Genomic DNA, 13,269 nt, shown 5'->3' on the forward strand with positions numbered 1-13,269 from the left:
CACTGGGAGAGTACAGTATGCTGTGTACAGTATTTAACAATTCCATTTGTTATGAATAGTTGATGCGTATATTCTTTAAAAAGAAAGCAAAAATAAAATGACTTATTTATAACCCTGCTTCATTCTGTTTCTTGAATCTGTCGAGTCTAACCTCTCAACTCAGCTGTTTGGCCTGTTGTATCACCCACACACCCTCATGCTGTGCCTTATTGTGACTGGCCTCTATCCAGAGAAAGACAGGTCCGGTCGACTGACAGGTAAACAGTGTATTGCCTTCCTCTTCCTGGTTAGAACACGGTCTCTTCTTGCATGACTGCTTAGATGCTCTGTGGCAGCCAGCTTTTCGCCCACAGGTTTCTTAAGTACTTAACAATGTTGCAAGTGTTTTACTCTTGACTTAAGTCCATGTGGAACACACAGAGCACTAGAGGTCAAGTAATTACTAAATAAGCCGCAATTACAATGTCCACCATAACCTCTCAGCAAGGCAGTGACTATTCCTGTAGGTTTGTTTTGATAGCGATTGATTTAGCGCTATTGTCTTAATCAAACAATAGGCGGGAGTTTCAACTATCTAGGCCAAACCTTTCACCTGGTTCACTTTTAGGGGAGCTGCTGGGCGACCGCATGGGTAGTGACCAACTAAAGACAGGCTGCTCATTTTGTACGTCTGTTGGGAGCAAGAATGAATCCATATGTGGTTTGTGATTAGCTTCTGAGTAAAACACATTATTGCACTAAAAGGGATTGTTCTCCGTCAGCGCTTAGACATGTTTAGGCTCCACTTTCACTATTTTCATTACGTTTTTATCAAACTTGGCAAAAAAAAAAAAGTTAGAAGGGATCATTACAATTCTTTGTGACATTAAGTCACTTTGTCCCTCAAACTGTTTCTATGGCTGATTCTGTCTTCTTAAACCTTTTGTATTTCCTGACTGAGCTTGCTTTAGTCAACACAACTTGAATCTTTTACTTAAATATGCCATTGGATTTTGACCCTTACATGGGTTCAATTTAGGGATCGAGCATATAGGACTTAACTTCCACTTGTGTCTCAACTACATCTCTTTTTTTTTTTTTTTACAATATTTTCAGTTAATTAAGCAAGTCATTGAATGGCACTGCTGATGGATGAACAAGTGCAACACATTTTTCATGATCAAAATTATGACAGTAATTTTGTGTCATCTGCTGATTAGTCTGCAGGTGTCTGAGTGGAAGAGAGCATGCAGGTTTTCTGTGACTGGCTCTTACCACATGTCTGCACTGCTGCAGAAACAGATACAGATATACGATCAAAATTTGAGGAGGCAAAGAAAATGACATAACATTCTGCCATAAACAAAGCGGCATGCTGGGTGGCCTCTGGCTCGGGCCCCAGTGTGTCTCTGCAACTGCAAGGTCTATTGGTATCATAATAAAGGTAACACTTGCGAGATGTCTGCAGGTGTCAGCATCAGCATATGTTACTGGGTATATTAAAATGAAGATGGACAAAACTGTACACTTTTAGAGTGGGTGAGATTTGAAATGTTTTCAGGTAAAACACGTTCCATGTCCCTGCAGGTATTAATTCAATCTAAATCCAGCAGTTTTTTGGCTTTGATTTAGGAAAACAATCAGATCTCTACACATGTTATATAAACGTTGCCATTCAAAGAAAACCACAACACATTGGTCTATTTGACCTCATGCACGTATTGCCGATCAACGCTTTTATTATAAAACAGTACCACGATTCATCCGCCAGAGAGAGACATAGACCAGGTTTTTACATAAAAGGCTGAGGAGGCTGTTCGATGCTCAAGTAAGACGGAGTGCAAATAATCAAATACAGATGGTAAGAATCGACTTAAAATGACACAAAGACATTGGAGTAGCCATAAGTAGTGTTGACATGCCCTGGAAAAACAATTACATAAGTTGTGGCTGGAACAAGTGAAGTTTATTTTTTCCGTCCTTCACTGTCTCGTTCAGTGAGTCGTAGAGTGATGAGATTTAATGCTATACTGTCCTCAACCTTTGCAATGACTTCTTGTTTGTGTTGGTAGCAGGACGTAGCAAAAGCGCTAGCACCACTAAGCACCAGGGTTATTCCAGGGTTTACACACCTTTCGGCTGAACAAAGACATTACAGATATACTGTTATGATATTCTCCAAAAGGCACCAACACCACAAACATAACCAAGAGGTCAAACTCAGTGACTTCAATTCGTTGAGGTGATACATATCGGCCAACAATTGAAATTGAGTATCGAGCAGCTATTGTTATATACACACAACAAAAAAAGTAAAATATGAATTAGTTAAATGCAACCTGTCTTAAATAGTCATGTAGTGTAAATCCGAGCTATATCGAGGCAAATTCACGATCAATAACTTAAAACCTTTAATGATCAAAATAGCTTACTCTGCGCGAGGATCAATTTATATTTTAGTTCTGAAATAGGCCTACTCAACATGTTTAAGACAATTCAAACTACATGGCATTTCTAATTCATCTATAAAACATCTGCAATGCTTTTCTACGTTCAACGATATGTTATTTTTAGAAACTTCTTTCTCTTAAAATTATGCCCATTTTTGCTCTTCATTGTGAGTGAAAGGGTTGGTTAACAGCAGGCTTTTGTGGCAGTGTCACAGGATAATATCAAACAAAAAATGAGAATCTGAGCTGGGAAAGCTGACCCGTACATTATAAATAAAATGTTGACGGTGAATCCAAGGTGCTATTCTTGGAATATTACTTGTGCTCACTCATATATGTTATATATAAATGTACTTTAGTTATAGCAAGAGCAATTTGTCAAATTTTCAAGAGAAGTTGAATTCTATGGTAGCTTTTCCGCTTGGTACTCTGATTACCATCCCACTTTCCAAAACAAACAAAAAAAACATGCAGCCAGATAATCTGAAGAATCTGTGTGTGCATTGATTTAATGTAACCTTTCCTATCATTTGCTGAGTGGTGGACAGAGTTGTGAATATTCCGACTGAAGTGCTGCTTGTTCAATTTTACTCAGGTCAGAGTACTTGTAAAGAAAATATAGCACATCAAGCGAAGGTAAAGAAATTGGTTACAAGTGTCTCCTATGAGTCAACCATAGCTGGACACAAACAGCCATCACTGACTCCGATTGAAAGACAATCAGTATGTTGCTGTTGGGGACCAGCAGTGCAGATGTGCACGAGTATTTCGAGGTGCAGTTGCACAGTTCAAAAAAAACTTACCAATCATTATCATAACTGGTAAGATCGGTCTGTAAAGCTATTATTACCTGATGCTGACAGTACAGTCCCAATTCTACAACAGGACAGTGATGGTCGCTGCTGAGGGTGAGTAAACAATGACACATTTTCACATCACTCTCATTTATTTCATAGATCATACATGTATTAAACTCGCTCCATCTCTGTGCCTCTCTATTCACATATTGCAAAGGCAAAACATCATTAAAATGAATGTGTGTATGCCATCTAGTGACAATATATTGTACTGACTCTGAGGGATGCCAACAAGCAAACATAAACCTCTTAGGCTCACAGTCTAAGTAGAATTTTGTATGTGTATTGGATTGCAAAAAATTGGACAGACGTTTTTTAATTTGTTCTAACCCATGTATTTGGATGCTAAAGATGGCACAGACTATGGCAAGTGCATACTGCAGATATTTTACAAAGTATGAGTAGCAGCAAGTTGGCAGCCCATTGCATTATTTAGCATAACATCAAAAACACTGAGATCTCAAAATCTATTTGCTCCAAACCCCATGTCAACGCTGATGAGAACTACATTCATCTAAGCTAACTTGACATTATTTAAATATGATTTTATTTTAACTAGAAAAATAGAAAGATATTACCAAAAGAAAACCGCTTGTGCTTGATAAAAGAGTAATTCAAATAATTGTATGAGTAAAGTTCATGAAAAACTTACGTTCATTTGATGACTTGTACTTTTTTAAAGGTTTGTGGATCTGCTTCTTTGCATAAGGCTTCAAGCTACAACACAGAACAGATGTCACTATAGCACGGTAAAGCTATGAATACAATTCTGTGATTATTAACATAACAGCAGAGAGCAAAACATAAATGATAAACTAAATATCTTTATATAGTATCAGTTACTGTAATTATTGTCTAGTAAATACGTAATAAGGTATAAGAAGACATGAATAAATACTAATAAATACAGAAGACTACGATCATAAAGTCATGCAACCACAATTTAAAAAATTGATATACCTCCCGCTCTAATGTTGTGATGAATTCTAATGATTGAGGTGAGTTTAGATTATTAAAAGCCGGCAAAAAAGTATGTTGACGATTTCCAAAGTAAGATTTGCTTTTCGAGTTGGTATTGCTCCGGTATTTGCAAAAGCTGACAGCCATAAAATTGAGATTGCAAAATCATAATCGATGTTCTAATGACATTTTACAAAACTGTGGTAAGAAATACAAATGCCAGTATCACACACATTTAATGTTGACATACTCCTGAAATCCTATAATTTAGCTGCATTCGTTATTTTCTGAAATCTATAGAATGTTTTAAAGAACTATAATTGACTATAATTAACCTCACCGACACGTGCAGGGATGCCATTAATTCCAAAAGAACATATCTCTCCGAAGAAAGACGCTTGACAGTGGCAGCGACATCTTCCAAGTGTCTGGTTGAATTTACAGGTACCCCTGACACAGTGACAGTTCTCACACTGAGGAGTTGTAAATTGTTGCTCTGGCGACGAAGGCACCATTGCTGTAGACTTTTTCTGTGTAGTCAATGGGGTCAGAGTTGTGCTGGTAACTGCTGGTTTTGTTTCAGTGTTTGGTTCAGTTGATGTTTGAGTGAAGTCACTCGTCAGTAGGGGGGATGTAGACATCAAACTTATTGGTACCTCTGTAACTGTTGTGGAATTGGTTGTTGTGGAATGATCAGTGTTGGTAGTGCTGCTTCTTCCATTTGAGGTGAGTGTTGATGTAGACTCTGTTGAATCTGTTTGTTCCGTTGGCCTCACAGTCGTACCGGTGGTAATCAGGGAGAAAATACGTTTTTAGTCAAACGCAATTGAGAATGCATTTTAGTTTTGGGGGAACGTAATTTTTAGGAGACAGGACTGCACCATTAGACCACCATTACATTTTTCCTCTCGCGCACCCCCTAGAGGCAACTCGCGCACCCCACTTTGGGAATCCCTGCTCTACAACATGGGATCATCCATTTCTATCTCCAGTAAAAGCGGTTCACATGTAAAAGGTTTTGATAAACTCATCTTAATTCTGTGCTCAATAGTTTCATTTTATTACTATTTTACACATCATCCAATAAAATTTTCCAGGACAACTGTTTAAATTTCCATGTAAGTGTTAACTTTTGCTCAGTTTCCATGACTTTTACAAACCTGGAAAATTAAAAAATAAATTCCATGTTTTCCAGGTACCGTGGGAATCCTGATTAAGCTGTGCTTTACCCCCCAAAATGTCCAAATAACACAATAAATAAGATATTGTAATCTCAAGTTATTCATGATGCATCAACATGAACTGTTTTGAGTCATTGTCAGACGGCCAGTGCTGTGTAGAGGGTATGTGGGTCATTTCAGGACTGTCCCGGGCATTGAGACGCAGCGGAGCACGATAGAGTTTCAACAAAGCCAGGTAGTAAATATGTTGGCATAGGCAATGGACGATTAGTGATTTATTAATTTTAAAAAGGAAGAACACAGACAAAAAAATGAAAGATGAAAACACCCTCCGTGAGTCAGGTTCAAAGTAAACTCAAATGTTTCCATAAAAGGTCTTGAAAATGTTAGACAGAGGATGATAGAAAAAAATCTGCTTGTTAACCTCAACCAAATGGAATAATATTGAAATATTTTATTTATGTTAAATAAAACAGTAAATACACACAACTGTCTCTCATGGCACTCCACTCATTAACATAACCTTAAACTACTGCATTTGATCAAGAATCAGTTTCAATAAGAATTGTCCATAGCTGCTAGTAGAGCAACTAGAACTACAATATGCAATATCTGACATAGCTTCAAGCTGTCCACCAAACAGGTTAGGAAACAAATAGATCAGTTCCCTCCAAATAACTGCGACATCTTGTTGAACTTGACACACACACACACACACACACACACACACACACACACACTTTAATTCTCACACTTAAGCCTCTTTCTGTCCCTCCTGCAGACCTTCTGTTCCTGTTGCTATCAGCTCTGTTTGCGCTCTCCGACGCTCTGCCTCCGCTCTCCGACGCTCTGCCTCCGCTCTCCGACGCTCTGCCTCTGTTATCATCATTGGGTGCAGAGGGAAAAATCCTGCCAACCCTGCAGAAAGAGATAGCGGAGAGGGGCAGTGAATATCTCATAGCAAATATCTTTCACTACAAGCTTTCCCAACTCGTTATTACATGAACGTTGTCTAGTAGATGTCAACATATTTTGGAGCTGATGAATCTCTTTATTTGAATTTCTTGTTGCCAATTTCTGGAGAACCGAGTAATACCTAATGTTCTACTTGCTTGTTGTGACCGTAAACGCACATGCAATCTGTATCTGTACAATGCGTTAAACGAGAGGGCATGGATGAGGTGCTTTAGGGCCCAGTGAGAACACATAATACTAGACAGTCGTCATCATTTATGGTAGCAGATCATATAGAAAACAAGATTTCAAAGACTGGTCAACACAGAGAGGTAAAGCTCTAGATACAAATTAAAAGTGTAGGCACTCTTAAAAGTTATGGATAGCCCTCATTAATAAACAAATCACTATGAGCAGCACAGTTATCTGGACAGGCAGAAAACAGCAATGTTGATGCACCTTAAAAGGACATGCTCGTGTAGTGAATACACACCTAGAAGTTTGGCCACTGGCATTGTAGGGTGTGCGCCACAGCCGATCCAGTACTTGATTCGGTCGAAGTTGAAGCCGACGAGTTTCTCATTGTGGATGTTGGGGAGGGGGTCGTAGGTTCCCACCTGCTCTAAATATTTACCATCTCTTGCCCTTTTGTTGTAAGCTGCCACGACTCGATAAAAAGGTCTGTTTGCTTGTTTGTGGCCTGCGAGAGCCAATCGGATGACAACGTAACCTCCATGGTACTTCTTAAGCAGGAGTGATGCTGCAGAAGGAAATGAGCACAGTAAGCATTGCTAAAGGGAACAGGAAATGAGTTTCTTGTAATTGTTAATGTGCATAATGCATTCTTCACTAAAGCCTGTAACTTCAGAGATTTTGACCATCTTGTTTAAGTAATTTCCAGTTAAGCATAGTTCATGTGAAATGAAACCACAGACTGACCTCTTGCTTTTACAATCCTAAGTGACGGGAGAAGCAGTAGTGAAACGTTCATGTCTTGCTTTTGTTTAATGTTCTTTATTTGTATTATCTTGTATTGTGTCTGTTGCTTTTTCTCTATTATTGTAAAATACTTTTTGACATTTGCTCTATTACGGTGAAACTTAAACACCTTATTGATGTGAATGGGGTGGAAGAAATGTAAGCAACAGCTCTCTCTTCACTATACAACAATGTAAATAAAAAGTAAACAAAAGCACCTGAAACTGCCTCTTGTAAAATGACCACAGAGTTAAATCAACACATCTCGAAACCACATTCGCTTTCGGCTGAACCTAGTAAGTTGGAAACTGAATGTATATGTACATTATAGACTATATCGTGGCAAAAACAGTTAGTTGAATCATCGACTGACAGAAAATGAATCTATAATTTAATCGATTAACCATTACACTTGCATAATCAAGCAAAAATTGCAAATATTCTTGCTTCTTAATAAAGAGTTTTCTATTATTTCTTATTGCATATCATTGTGTTTTGATAAAACAAGACATTTGAAGACATGTCCTCTTGTGAGCGGCAGTTTTCACTATGTTTGGCATTTCACAGATTAAGTGATCATCGACTGATCAATCTGTAACGGGGAAGAATTGTTAGCTGTAGGGTTACAGTCATATTGATACACTTTATATACGACAATCGTATTCTGTTCACTGCTGACGAAGCAGCAATCGTTAAAGTGAGGAAGCTGTCCCGGCTGCTTCTGCTAAACGTGTAATCCTTACAAAATACATGAGAAACATGTGACTACACATACTCTAAATGGTTTATGTACTCGTCTTGCTAAAACTCTGTCCCGGTCCTTGCTGCTACAAAGACAGAAACATCAAAACCGTCCGGATGTGCCCGTTGTGTTCACATCGTATACTCACATAAATGAACCATGGTGTTGGCTGGATTATCCTGCAACAACACAAAAGTCAACATTAAACCGGTGTGTATTTGTGTGTAAAACGTCATGCACCAAGAGGTGCCCAGCCCACATGGGTTCACAAGACACTACAAACCTAACAAACGAGAGCAGGAACCCAATGTGAGCGAGAGAACACATTTAATACAACTTCATGCATGTTCTTCAAAATTCTTCAAAAACTATTTTGAAGAATTAATGTCAGCCTTGAAAATGTCCCTCAACTTTAAAAAACCAACACGTGAACACAAAACATCTCCTTAAATTAGACATCGCAGATAAACTGATATAATGGAACATAGAAAAAAAACCTCCGTTTCATATTAAAGTGTCTTTCTTAACAACGCCAGCAGTGAATCTCATAGTGTTAACGTTAGCTGTTAATTATCCTGCGATAACCCTGAACGCATCATTAAACAACAGAATAGCTATGTAGCTGTTGCTAACGGCTGACTTCTAAAGGGCTGTTTGAGGACTAACGTTACGTGCGGCTCAGAAACGAGCAAAAAACGAGCGAAATACCTCTGCAGGTGTTGGACCGAGTGAAGCAAAATCTCCCCAGTTGTCGCCTTTTCCTTTTTGCTGGACAGGTGATATAATCAACCTGAATAACTGTATGTTTACAGCAGCAGGAGAAATGTGACATTTGTCAGTACGCGGCCATGTTTAAACAGGAAGTGACGTACATCACATGCGTTACTGCATCGTCGTGACGCAAGATGGCGCTGTTGCACTGCTCCCCACTATTACTAAGTAGTAATAGCACACTGCTAAATAATATAATATATTAGAAGTTAGGTCCTGCATTTAAAAGTTGAAGTAGAATTACATGACAAGTTTTATCGGCAAAATTATACTTGAAGTATCCAAAAGTAAAAGTAGGCCTACTCATTACACAGAAATGCCCATTTCGAGTGTTATAGTGCTAATATTATATACGGCTGTTACTACATCATATTATTTTATTATTAATACTATTATTAGTATTAGTATATTAAGCAGCATATAAATGTTTTAGCTGCTGGTAGGCCTACTGATGGGTACTTTAATTTATGTCATATTTTATGAACAGATTTAGTTTTGTATGTCAAATCATAAACAAGTAACTACAGCTGTCAGATAAATGCAGTGGAGTAAAAACTAGACTACTTATACAATATTACCTTAGACGTAGCAAACAGCGAGAATGCTAAAGTTATGTAAAATCACTTCAGTAAGCTCTTTGGTTATAACTGTGCTGTCAGACAGGTAATCTCTCACATTCTCGTTTCTATCATTTCTGTTCGACATGTATTGTGTGTCTTACATCAGTAACGCATTGAGTTTCAAATCAGTTTCCCCTGTTGACCCCGGCAGAGATGAAACACTTGTTTCCTGAGAGCGATCATGAATTCAGGGGTCATTGCTTTGCCTGATGTCGTCTGAGTGCACAGAGATGTCTGCCCACTGGGAGCACAAATACCCCCCCAGACTTGGAACATGGTGATTTCACACTCCTGTTGTGTAAAGCTTGTTTTTCTGTGTGTGTGTGTGACAAACACATGGTTTTCTGCGAGGCGAGGTCAGAAGACACACAAAAGAGATGGGCCCTCGTTTGTAATTCTGAAAATATCCTTCTGTCCCTGCGTGACTCCTCATAAATAAAGCCAGTTATGACTTACAAACAGACAAAAGAGACATTACTTAGAATATTTATAAAACAGTTAAAAAAGTTTGGTTTGTCACAGAAATAATCTCAGCAACCAAGATGAACAACACAACATTAAGCACTTGGTTCTCAACAACCAGGGCTGAGATTTCAAGAGGAAAGCGTCATTATTGAGTTGACCACGTTTTTTCTGTGGAAAAATCTGAAAATGAATAGAGACTTTACACAGTTAGGAAGCAAACTAAATTCATCTTACATGGTGAATCGGCAATGCGTGATTATCTGAACGGTGACATTGATTCTAGTTGTGGCTCAGTCTCTCGTGAGGACCCCATGCTCTTTGGGATACCAAGACGAGTTGTTCCTCCTCTAATCATCTGTGACAGTTCAGTTAGAGACGCTCAGATGACCAGATATTTTACTTGGAAAAAGCAGGATCAGTCTTCTTTAAAGGTTGAGGCTCCCCCAGACATTGTAGTTAAAGATGTCTTAGTTCAATTTGATTATGTGGAAGAAGAAGACAATACCACTAATGTCTTCTGAACGCATGCTTGATCTTACATCGTGCATTTAACTCTTACTACTTATGTAAGCTGAATTAAAGTAACGTTTTTAATTGATGTGAGGCCATGGGTTTGTTACATGGTCCCAAACCTGTACATACTGTGTATTACATATATACCAGCTCAAGTTTAGAATCACAAAATCGCTTTGAACCACTTCCGGCAGTTATTTCCAAAGCTTCAAAGAATTATATGATCTGCTTGAAAGGGGGCCTTTTGAGAAATTTGTTCAAATAATTAGAGCGAAGTGTAAATGTTGATGCAGAACTTTGGTCAGACTTGTGTCAGCTATTGTTAGTTCAAGGTACATATTTTTATATTCAGAACTGCGCCTCACACCCCAGAAGCTGCATAAATCTGAATTGTGTTTCAGATTGAAGTTCACACTTCACACACAGGAATTAAAGGAATACTTTCACATTTTGGGAAAGACATTGATTCATTTTTTGGTGGGGAGTCAGATGATCATTTTTTGTACTCACATCTGTCCATTATATATTAAGCTACAGCCAGCAGCTGCTAGCTTTGCACACAGATTGAAAATCCCAACGTAAACCAAAGTTGGAAAAAATTGACAGTGATGGACTATTTCTTGAGAAGAAACTTCCTGGAGTCTCTCCTGGTCGCAACTAGTCATATGTCTTGGTGCTAAGCTAAGCTAACCCGCTGCTGGCTGTACCCTTCTATTCATCGACCATTAGTGAGTGGTATCAATATTCTCATCTTGCAAGAAACAATTCAAGTGTACTTTCCAAAACGTCAAAGTATTGTAGAACTTTGTTTGTTAAATTATAAAGGGGTATAGATTGATACGTTTCCTATTTTGGTGGTAACTTTAAAATGTGATCATCTTTGTCTGTTGTAAAAGAAAATGCTCCTTGTGGATTCTCTTCTGGTGTATTTACTTTAACTGTTTTCCAGTTTTACGTGCCTGTATGTTGGCGTGGGTAGTGTCTGCAAGATGTCCGTCTATCTTTTGTTGTGTTTTGAAAGAAGAATAAGAAAAAGACATGGCCGGATAATATAATATAATATAATTCAAAATCATAATTTATTGTTTTTATTGAGGTACCGTGATATACAATTATGTCGATAAATTACATTTTTCCCCTATAATTTACCTTGAAACTGATATGTTCTTGGTCATACTTTCATTTGCCAAATATTGAATTGAAACAGAAGTATACAAAATAGGCTTTATCATGTGTGTATTTCATAAAGACTTTATTTGTTGAATTGCCATAAAACATACTATATTGTGATATCGTTATCGAGAGATGAAATGAAGAAAATAGAAGATTTTGGCCATAAAAGACTCATCGGACAGGACATCCCATCCGGATATTGTGAAGACAATAATTTGTACAGTTTGAGCAATGTTGACTATCTAATTCACTTGCATGCCTTTGAAAAGTTCAATGAAACTATTGGAGTACCCCAAAGAAACCCACACGAACACTAGGGAGTGCATGCAAAGGTTCAAGAATTGACCAGGAGCCAGATCACAACACAAGAGGCCATGAGAAATGTCTCTGACCGGGGCAAAAGTGAATTTATATTTCTTGTCTGTGGAACATTGAAATACCACCAAAAACCTACAGGGATCAAATCTAAGTCCCTGTGTTAACCACTGAATCACTCCAACTGTACGCGCAAAACCATTTCATGCTACTTGACCACCATTTCTGCACCAAATAATAGATTTTATGAGGTAGATTATCAGTAAAACAGCTGGCCAAACTGCTCATTTACATTGAAGGAAAAGCAACGGTTGCTGTTTTACGTTTAGTTTTTGAAAGGAATAGCACATGCATAAGATTCTTCAGCTCAGTTCGTCGTAATAATGGGTTAGGGTATGCATCTTTTCAATCACAGGAGCCGTGTGACTTCTTGTCTGTGAGCTCTTTGTGATGCCCCGTGCTTTTTTTAAGCATCTGTGTCCGGCGTGAGCAGCACCTAATGTTTGGTCACAGACGGGTGGTCAAGTGATCTTCCTTCTCTGGAAGGATCTTTCAGAGGGTTGTGGTGAGACTAATTGTGATAGCGTGCAAATTGGAGGCATTCATTAACAAAGAGACTTTTTCTTTTTCTGTTACTTATTTTTGTCGGAGATGTCTCTACTATTGCAGCCACTGATTAAAGCAGAAATGTTCTGTGTTCTTTGGAATTGAGAGGCATGTGGTTGCTTGCCTCGGTCAACAAAGTAGGGAGTGTTGTGGGTGATACACAGCCTATTTCATGAGACAAATGTGTTAAATACCAACACACACTAACTAATACTGTTACTTTGAACAGCTTTTATTTGTCACTAATTATGTAGTAACTGCATTCATTTACCAAGCAAACGGTTCTCTGGTTCCGTTTTCAAACATTTGAGAAGAATAGTTGTAAAATGCTGTTTTCCTCAACCTCTTCAACAGCTTTAGCTTTGAGAAATGAACCAACTCTTGTAGGGCTTAAACACGGTCTGATGGGATATCATGTAAGTCTTCAAAGACCAGGATAATGTTTCAGAAACAGGAAGTTCACAGGATAATCGTGTTCAACTCATTGAAATTGGGTTGTAAACTGCACTTTCAATTATGTTTTAATGACTTTATATCTTCTTCAGCACCAGCAATGTGCACAAAAAAAATCTATTTGGCCGAATAAAAAGCAAATGTTTGTGTCCATGTTTGTACTTGTAGAACAAACATGTCGCTCTGATTATAATGTGAGCTCCCCCTTTTAGAAAATGACATTTTGAAGCCTCAAACAATTGCCCGTTTAAC

The 13,269-nt window shown here is 38.2% G+C and overlaps 1 protein-coding gene across 1 annotated transcript; it reads right to left on the reverse strand.

Moving 5' to 3' along the window:
* Positions 1–5,861: 5,861 nt before the first annotated feature.
* Positions 5,862–8,946, reverse strand: mrps16 (mitochondrial ribosomal protein S16). The gene is made up of 4 exons (XM_079265230.1): positions 8,810–8,946; positions 8,250–8,280; positions 6,875–7,141; positions 5,862–6,345 (listed from the first exon to the last, which is right to left on the reverse strand). The coding sequence occupies exons 2-4, from the start codon at positions 8,260–8,262 to the stop codon at positions 6,182–6,184; spliced, it is 444 nt and encodes a 147-aa protein (XP_079121356.1). The 5' UTR covers positions 8,263–8,280; positions 8,810–8,946; the 3' UTR covers positions 5,862–6,181.
* Between the last annotated feature and the right edge of the window lie 4,323 nt (positions 8,947–13,269).

The sequence above is a fragment of the Melanostigma gelatinosum genome, assembly GCF_949748355.1.
Source record: "Melanostigma gelatinosum genome assembly, chromosome: 3".
NCBI lineage: Eukaryota > Metazoa > Chordata > Actinopteri > Perciformes > Zoarcidae > Melanostigma > Melanostigma gelatinosum.

Coding starts and splice junctions, on each gene's coding strand:
- mrps16 (XM_079265230.1), bottom strand. Junction 6,346..6,874: donor GCCAGTGGCCAAACTTCTAG/GTGTGTATTCAC, acceptor CTCTTTCTGCAG/GGTTGGCAGGATTTTTCCCT.